The sequence below is a fragment of the Simochromis diagramma genome, unplaced genomic scaffold (assembly GCF_900408965.1).
Source record: "Simochromis diagramma unplaced genomic scaffold, fSimDia1.1 OVJJ01000466.1, whole genome shotgun sequence".
NCBI classification, from domain to species: Eukaryota; Metazoa; Chordata; class Actinopteri; order Cichliformes; family Cichlidae; genus Simochromis; species Simochromis diagramma.
In genome coordinates, this window is record NW_024387287.1 from 1,404,319 (window position 1) to 1,414,248 (window position 9,930).

Consider the following 9,930-nt stretch of genomic DNA (forward strand, 5'->3'; position numbering starts at 1 on the left):
AATGCATGGACAAGAACCTCTGCAGCATCAAGTGATAAAACGTGTCTGATTTTAGCTGTAGGTGATAAAAGGCAGTCCTTGTTGTTGTTGTTGTAGTAGTAGTAGTAGTAGTAGTAGTAATATAATTTTTGTGGTCCAATGGCCGTCAAATCTGTCTTATCAGCATTAAGAAGCAGGGAATGCAGATAGACAAGCTTCTACTTTGGACAAGTCTTAACTTCTTTACAGGAGCAACAGAGTCCAATAATTCAAGAAGTACGTTATTAAAGTTCACAGTCAAAGTTTCCACACATAATTCATGGGTAAAAATGTGATCCAACACATGATTTAAAGCAATGCTTCAGGGCTAATATGACGAGAGAACCCGAGGGGCGATTTTCCCCTCTCAGAAGATGGAGATTTAGGAATTAAATAAAATAAAATTGCTAAATGGTCTAAAATAGGGTAAAACACAATTTTCAGTCACCGATACTTTCAGTCCATAACCCGAGAGAGAGAGATCTGTTCCAGAACAGCGGGGATGCTGAGAGACCAGGACTATATGTTTCAAACTAACAATGTGAGGTACTCTGCAGTAACTGAAATAACTGACAGAAGGACCTGAGGCACCGCATTTTCTCGGTAAGTGAAATGTGTGCTTGTAAGCTGATTAGTAACTCCTTGGCCACCTTACTAAGATGAGCAGTTAGCTGTCTGTGCAAGGTGTGATAGGTAGCTAATCAGTGCACATGAGTGAATATACCCTGACTGAAGCAATCACTCTGTGCTTGAATGTTCATTAAAGTCAGTGCTATAGTTCAGACATTAACTCTGCTGCTCTGACTGAACTGAAGGATGTTCAGATCCACAGCTGGAGATGAGGCAGTGAAACGGTTAACATGAACAATGGAGAAAATCCCCAGGCTGCTTACTCACTAACTACCAATCATTATTGTGCTTTTATTATAATACTGCAAGAATAACAGGCTGGACTTATCTTCAGCTCCTGTGCAGAAGCTGTCTGCTGAAAACAGCTGAAAGTAGCTGAAGAAGCTGAAGTCAGTATTTGAAAAGTAGTTGAACTTGTAATCATTTTTCTTAAGCATAACAACTTAGCAAAAATGTAATCACTTGGCAGAAATAGTACAACATAGCAGAAGTATTGTAATCAAGCAGAAATGTTAATATTTAGCACACATATAACAACTTGGAAGAAGTGGTGTAACAGTATAACCTAATATACAGTAGTATAATAGTATAACGTAGTAGAAATGTAACATAGTAGCAGAAATAGTATCATTTAAGAGAAAAGTAATAACTTAAGCAGAAATATTGGAAAAGCAAAAACGAATTGTTTTTCAACTCTGAAATATTGGCAGAAACATTAGAAAAGGAAGAAGGAACAGCCAGCATATGCACACACATATGCACACAGAGACTTACACAAACACACCGATATGGAGCACAGAGGGGCATGTGTGAATCTATACCAGTCAATAGGGATGGGTATCGTTTAGGTTTTATCCGATACCAGTACCAAACCGGTACTTTTGAAACTGTGCCGGTGCTTAAACGGTGCTCAAACCGGTGCTTAAAGAATGGAGAACACAAAATTGGTCCAAAAACCTCTCATGTTCAGCTGTTTTTTTTTGTAAAAAGATAGCAATGTTAGTAGGGCTGGGTATCGTCACTGATTTCTAGAATCGATTCAATTCCGATTCACAAGGTCCCGAATCGATTCGATCCATGATTTGATTTAATTCGATTCGATTCGATTTAAATCTGGGAAATTTTGACAGTCAGAAATATTATAATTCAGATCAGTACATTTACATATTTTTGTATCAATAAAAAGGAAGCTGACACATGCAAGACTTTATCAAAGGTGTGAGCATCACAGCAGAGGCGTTTGTGTCAAAGTAGCTGAAGATAAAACACAGAAAAACATGAAGGTGATTTTCCTGGCCTGGGATTTTATAAAAATATTCTGCAGTACATCAAAAACGAAAGAAAACCATTAATCAACATATGAACATTACCTCTGAAGTTATAGCGGTTTTATTAGAGACACGGTTAAGCGTTTTGCATTTTGAATAATTTTAAAAAGTTTAAATTTGTTCAGTATTGAACAGCAGAAATGAGGTTTTCTTTTCGGAAGAATGTAAAAGGGAAAAAAACAGCGGCTGACAGCGCTGTAAACAACGGTAGACTGGTGCGTAACAAGCAAGCGAATAATGAAGAAAGGGAAACTGTTCTTGAAGTACAGAGAGAGAGAGCTGTGCATCGCGGTGGAAGCAAAACAGTAAAAGTCAGAGTGAATTCATGACGATGTTTATGTGAAGCGTTTGGATCTTCTTTTGCTGCTGGTTCGGTCAATATTGTTTGGAGAGAGATCAAACTAACAGCTTTAGAATCGGCTCATAAAGGGCGTAAACACAAAGCGCGGACCTGCCAACAGATCAGAATCAGCGAGCTGTCGGCTTTCAGCCCCAACCATGAGAAAGGCGACATCTAACTGATTCTGATCCGCGGGTCGGGCTGTGTGTTTAAGTCTATGTGCAGAATCCCTGTACCTGCTCTCATTTACTGTCTTAACTGTTTGGTGGTTCTTGAAATTTTGTGAGATGTCACCAGAGATTCTGGCATTTCGGGCAAAATAAATTTATATTAAAAAAATCGATTCAGGATTTTAATGAATCGATTTTACGTTATCCAAGCCAGAATCTATTTTAATCGATGAATCGATTATAAAAACCCACCCCTAAATGTTAGCCTTTTCTGCAGCTATGGGGCATATATGGTATCACTCTTGGCTGGAGGCAGTGCTTAAACAATGGAAAAAACACAAACTTTGTCCAAAAACCTCTCATGTTTAGCTGTTTTCCACTTTTTCTTTGGTCATTTTAGCCTTTTTGGCCAGGGTGAAGGGAGTATCTGCCATCAAACAAGAAGACAGCCGCATGTAACTACGACGGTGTTTGCTAGTTCACCTTACAGGCGTTAATTTAATAACGTGTTTAGCCTTATCAATGTAAATTGCGCAGAGAAGAACAGCAGCTGCTGCCATCATCATCCGTCATCATTTCTGCTACACTGACAGGGCTAGGGGCCAGGACTCTATTCTTCGGGTTTTTGGGGGATGTTGCAAACTCCGGGTCCGATAACAGGCACCACACCCGCAGTAGATGCGCTCGGTGTGAGGTTTCGCAGCAAGCTATCAAATACGGCGCATTTTTCGGCTTTTAAAAAAAACGCTATGCATTGCCAGGTGTTTCATCGGATTTGAGGTGTTACTGTGATACTGTCAAAGGAAGTATCACCTTAAAGCACTTGTTGCAGGCTGCTGAGTTTGCATATTTTGCTGTGAAGTACAGCCAGACTTTTGACCGCTTCGCCTTGGGCATTTTTAATCTGTAGCTCTGCTCTAAAAGAACGTACGTACCTGGACCCGCCTACTATCCTCGGAAACGTAAAATGATTGACTAGAAATCAAAGTGTATGACATCTCAGGAAAAAAAAGCACCGAAATGTGCGCTACTTTTCGGTCTGGTTACTACCGTTTATGTCAGAACCGGTGCTATAATGGCACCGGATACCGGTACCCATCCCTACCAGTCAATGAGTCTGAACTCACTTTGAATCCACCAAACAGAGAGGCTGTGTACTTTTCCCTGCCCAAACAGCTGCACCTGCTGCAGCCCGTACACACTCAGACAAAGAGAGACACAAGCTTTCTGCAGTGTATTTCTGCAGAGGATTCCCCTCGAACAAATGGCAGATACAGAAGGGTAAGGCAAAAATGACATGCCTAACAATGTTTACAAATATGGACACACCCATGCAGTGTGTCCATATTTGCAGTGACACATAACCTACATCCAGAATGCAATGTTTACAAACATGGATGCAAACATAAACACAGACATACAAACATACACAGACAGGGGCACAAAGAGACACACACAGAGCATGGAGTGTCCCTGCGTGTGTCTATGCCAGTCAACTAGGGTTGCCAACTCCCTGAAAAATAAATAAGGGACACCTCGTGGCCAGGGCCGGGCAACCCAGTTCACCCTTCCCAGTGTGGTGAATTTTGTAGCTCTTTTTTTTGTGTGTGAAATTATTTTTTTAACCATTTGACTTGAATTTGATTTAAGAAGATGCATATTCTTTGTGATATGACCATATGGGAAACAAATGATCATTTAGCCATTTATTTTTAGCTCAAAATGACAACATTAACACAGTAAAACAGGTCTCTTTCTTAAACAGAAGCCTGTCAAGCTTAACTTTTGAGAGTATAAGTAAATCTTTCTTTAAAAGAACTCTGTCCTGCTTAACTTAAAATTATATAAATTAATAGAAAACAATAGAACGAAAAATATTCTTGTAACAGTGCACATATAGTGCATTTAGTACAATTGGCTTCAGTTGAGGTATTATTTCAGCTTTTCTAATGCTAATCAGCTGCTCCTGTTTGGCCCATTTTGAGACGATTTTTGAGTCGTGCGACCGATTTGGTGATCGGCCCGATTTTGGCCTTCATCGTGCATCGTGTAGTATACGTGGGGTAACGAGAAGCGATTAACACCTCACGACCAGCTCCCGATCATCAATCGCTTGTGAGGGTGTCACCACAGCCACTCACACTGCTCACGTGCAAACACGTAAACGTCGGTGAAAAAGATGGAGCAGCACGGCTGTGCAGGGTGTGATCTGGACACAAGCGATGGAGGCACAACTTGTAGAACTTTGGAAAGCTCATCCGAGCCTTTTCGATGTGGCATCACAAAATTATCACGACCACAACAACCGTGAAAATAGTTGGATTTACATTGCTGCTCAATCACAGCTGCCTGATCAATGTTTTTCATTAGCAATTTAGCAAAGTTGATGGTGGTGGTGTGTCTGTGTGCGTGAAAGACAGAGAGAGAGAGAGAGAGCGAAAGATTTTCTGTTATAACCTTCATTTTATGGAGGCACAGTGTGAGCACTCAGGTCGCATCAGAGCATCGGGCGGTATAGTGTGAGACCCTGCATCGTGACCTACCAACTTCTAACCCCTGCGAGTCAATCGTGCAGTTTGAGCAGGAGCTGAATAACGTGACTGAAAAAATCGCAGTGTCTGCCCAGCTTTAGGTGTACTGTCGTCCGAGACTTGCACCGCAGTGTCGGCGTTTGTTTCCCTGTTGGCCATGCTTGTTGTTGTGGTCATCTGTTGTCTTCCGGTATTTTCTCCGTAAGCGACCTTTCCTTGACCAATGAGATGAGCTGTAATCTGAATTGTCATACTCGAATTGTCATAAGTGTGCTGTCAGCTCATTGGTCACAAAGCAGGAGAGGGGCTGGGAATTATGTTTTCAAACAAAGCGTTAATTCCATAAAAATTTATAGACTACTTTTGATTCTCACTGTATTACAGGACAAAGTGCGTCCCTTATTAGCTCAATACGGGACGTGTACTTTTGTTTCGAAATACGGGACGATTCCGTTTTTTAAGGGACGGTTGGCAACCCTACAGTCAACCAGTCTGAAAATGCTCAATTTGAATCCACCAATGAAATGCTGCCCCCGAAGAATAACAATTGAATCTCTCTCTCACACACACACACACACACACACACACACACACACACACACACACACACACACACACACAGATTGTTGAGTTTAGACATTTAAAATACATAATTCCACTCTTCCAGTGATTTAAAGAATATGAGCTATTAATATTCATTCAGATGCATTCTAGTTCTAAATTTTCTTTTTCCATTAGACAGTTTTTCTTATGTACATTTTCAAGCTGTTCAGCTAGTTTCCAAGTTCTTCTGTGTGAATTTCAGTTCTGTGCTTTGGCTGTCAGGTGAATGTTTCGCTGTATTTCAGCCCATTAAACATGTTTTTTACCAAAGATTTCAGCAATTATCAAAATTCAACTCAAACTATTCAGCTATTAGCATTCACACTGCATTTTCTACAGAAAATGCATTTTATATACCAGTTTCAGTTACTGTTGTTCATATGTTAACAGAATAAGTTCAAATTGTATTAAAAATAATACCATCAATATGTTATGTTTACCCGACTACACCTACTGGACTTGTGGAAGTATTTTGAGAACCACAAGAGATTCTTACAAATGTTTGAAAGAAAAAAAAATCTTTAATATAGATGAAGACTCATGTAGAAATATGAATGAGTTTATAAAGTTTGATTTCTGTCATGGTGTGTTGTGACAGGTAGGTAGTCGGACCCAAACATAGGACTCTTACGTGGAATGAAACTTAAATCGGCAGCTTTTATTGCGGAAAAATATTTTCATTAGGGATAAACGTCACAAAAAACAAACCAAAAACTAAAAACTCATATAGAAACTCAACTGGAATCATGAAACTAAAAACTAAGAAACAAGAACTAGGAAAACAAATCAGGAACTATGAACAAGAATTAAGTAAAGAACACGAAAGGGAAAAAAACACCCAGCCCACTGAAAACTAAAGAAACCCCCAAAACATGAACAAGAATCATCAAGGAACATATTTACTAGGGGTGTCAAATTATCGCGTTAATTGCGATTAATTAATTACAATGCTATTTAGCGCGTTATGTTTTTTAATCTCGTTAATCTAATTTTTAATCTCTTGACGTCATTGATTTTGTATGAGAGTTGCTATGTTATAAAATCCGTTTTTATGTGCTGGGCTCCTTGTGCTTGACTTGTTGGGGGTGGAGTCACGTCGTGAGGTCAAGGTGAGAAGTGGTGATTAGCTTACAGTGTGGATATGGAGGCGCATCTGAGAGTTGTTGGCCCAATGAACGGGAAATTTGTATTTCATAAACGCCCCGACGGCACCATTGACAAAGGTAAAGTGGTCTGCCTAGAGTGTAAGAAGGAGTTTGCTTACCACCGAAGCAGCTCAAGTTTGGCCTATCACCTCAACGCAAAGCACCCAGCCGCGAGTGCAGCAACAGCTAGCAGTGAAGACGTTAGCAATATAGCAAGCCAGAGCAAAGCTTTTCGCCAAACAAAACTAGAGAATACCCCTCGTATGAGCAAGTCTGCGACCGACAGGCTGACTAATGTTATTGCCAAGTGGATAGCGATGAACTGTAGGCCGATAAATATAGTAGAGGACGAAGGATTGACAGAGGTGTTGCAAATTGCGTCCAATGACCCGTCATACAAGCCGCCGTGCAGGACTACAGTAACGACCAAAATCAGCAAAATGTACGACGGCGAAAAGAAAAACAAACTTGAGATTTTGGCGGAGGATTCTCCCAACTGTGTTGCTATAACCGGAGATCACTGGACCTCAGCTGGCAACCACAGCTATTTTGGGGTGACTGGACACTTTATTGATAGTGAGTGGAACCTCAACTCATTTGCACTGACCGTCATGAGAACAGAAACCAGGCACTTTGCTGATAAATGCGCCGAACAGTTCCTCAAGGTAGCAAATGACTGGGGTATTGAAAACAAGATATCCACCATTGGCACAGACAGCGCAGCAAACATGCTGGCTGCTATGAGAGCACTTCCATATGAGCACATCGCCTGCAATGCTCACATTCTCCAGAGGACCATCACGGTATGTCTCGATAGCAGTGGTTTTGTCGGTGTACTGGCAAAGTGCCGCAAGATTGTTGGTCATTTTAAACAAAGCCCTGCGAGTACCACAGAACTTAACCAACAACAAGTAGCACTCGGAAAGAAGAGCGATCAACTTATACAGGATGTACCCACCAGGTGGAACTCGACTCTCGCAATGGTCTCACGCCTCCTATGTAACCGAGAGGCTGTCCAGGCTACGTTGGACCAACAGAACCACAGGTTGGTCTTGCCAACCGAAGCTGAGTGGGCGAAACTGCAGAGGCTGGAGCTCCTGCTTGAACCATGCAAGTAAGTTCAAATAAACACCTTCCCATTTTAATTATATAAACTACTGTTACATGTGTAAAATCAAAATTAATGAACATAACAAGGAACTTTTAAGGACAATTAAATTGGGAATCAGTTACACTTTGATTTAAATGAATCCAGCTAGGTTTATTTAGCAAACCTCTCCACCTCTGCAGGTATGTGACAGAGCTGCTGGGTGGTGAGGCCTACGTCTCTTGCTCTGTAGTGCTGCCTGCTTTTCGCCATCTGTACCGTGTCATGGACATTACTGATGATGATCCTGCCTACGTGGTGAAGTTCAAGAATGCCTTCCAGAAGGATCTGGCAGCACGACGAGCTAATGGCAACGAGATATGGTTCGAGGTGGCCACAGCATTGGATCCACGGTTTAAGGATTTGAAATGTCTTCCAAGAGAAAAGAGGGAACAGGTAGGACAATAAGGTTAAGCTGGACTAATGAGTCCAATTCATTATCAAATCAAACTTTTATTTATTATATGGAACACAAAGTTCTTTACAAGATTAAATAAACTAAAATAAAAAGCACTTAGTTTTAATCACAATCATTCATTCATTCATTCATTCATTCATTCATTCATTCATTCAGGTGTGGACCATTCTGGAGAATATGCTCCAGGCAGCAGAGCCCAGAAGAGCAGATAGTCTCCAGCCCTCCACAGAGGATGATGGACCAGCTCAGAAGAAGAGGAGGAGCGAACTCCTTCTGGGGTCTGACTCTGACTCAGAAGATGGAATTGAGTCTGGAGAGCTGCAGCGCTACAGAGCAGAACCCAGCATCAGTATTGATGACTGTCCCCTGCAGTGGTGGTATGCTCACTCAGGAGTCTATGAAAAGCTGTCAGTCCTAGCACAAAAGTACCTGGCCTCCCCAGCTACCTCTGTACCCTGTGAGAGACTCTTTAGCCTTGCAGGCCACATAGTGCAAAAGAAAAGGGCAGCCTTGCTTCCAGAAAATGTTACCAGGCTGGTGTGTCTTAGCGACTGGCTGAGGAAGAAGAAATGAGACACATGTGGTCAGCATAGCTGCTGTGTCATTTGTAGCCTACTAGAATAGATTGCTTGATGTTCAGCACTTTTTTTTGTGATGGAAGAATACTTTGATGTGCTAACTTGCAGCACTGCAATGTCAGTTTTATTTTTCATTATCTGAAGCAGAGGAATTTCAGTGCTGTATTGCTCAGAAAAGAGCAACTCTGATGTGCTAACTTGCAGCACTTAATTTATTTGATTTTATTTGTATTTATTTTTCCACTTATTTTACAAAAGAATACAACAGTATGTAAATGGTTGCATCTGTTTAACGTTTGTTAAACAATAAATGACTTTATAAAGTCACTTTCTTTGTTATATATCAGTCTTTTGGTCTGCCACAATAAGTTGAGGGCTTTCCTCAGCTATTTTTAGGTGAGATTAAAAAAGAGATTAATTAGATCAATTAATTAAAAATCATAATTAATTAATCTCTATTTTTTTTTAATCTCTTGACAGCACTAATATTTACATATTTACAGTTACTGGAACACCAATACTGGGCCGCAGACAATACTGGGCCGCAGGTGACAATTTCAGTTTCAATGTCAGTCAATGTCTTTTGGTCTGCAACAACAGCAGAACAGACTTTTAAGTCTTTTGAAGAAGCCCTTCTTCTTCTTCTTCTTATTGATCTGAAGGTCTTTGGACTTCATACTGGATTCAGGTTCAGGAAAAGGTTCCTCACAGGGAACATCAGGAACTGGCCCAATTTCCGAACGAGATCCTTTGATCTTATGATCTTCGCCTTCAACACTGGATTTGGACTCGGCATAGGGTTCCTCGCAGGGAATGTCAGCCACTGGCACACATTCTGAAAGAGCTCCTTTAATCTTAAGGTCTTCAGCCTTCAGACTAGATTAACTTTCAGCAAGAAGTTCCTCACAGGGAACATCAGCCACTGGCACACTTTCTGAAAGAGCTCCTTCGATCTTAAGGTCTTGAGAACTCAGACTGGATGCCCTTTCAGAAAGAACTTCCTTACAGGGAACGTCAGGCTC

General features: G+C 41.0%; 1 protein-coding gene across 1 annotated transcript; it reads left to right on the forward strand.

Annotated features, from left to right (window-relative positions):
* Positions 1–6,526: 6,526 nt before the first annotated feature.
* LOC120716311 (E3 SUMO-protein ligase ZBED1-like) lies at positions 6,527–9,263 on the forward strand. The gene is made up of 3 exons (XM_040003791.1): positions 6,527–7,879; positions 8,056–8,308; positions 8,487–9,263. The coding sequence occupies exons 1-3, from the start codon at positions 6,762–6,764 to the stop codon at positions 8,901–8,903; spliced, it is 1,788 nt and encodes a 595-aa protein (XP_039859725.1). The 5' UTR covers positions 6,527–6,761; the 3' UTR covers positions 8,904–9,263.
* Positions 9,264–9,930: the final 667 nt, after the last annotated feature.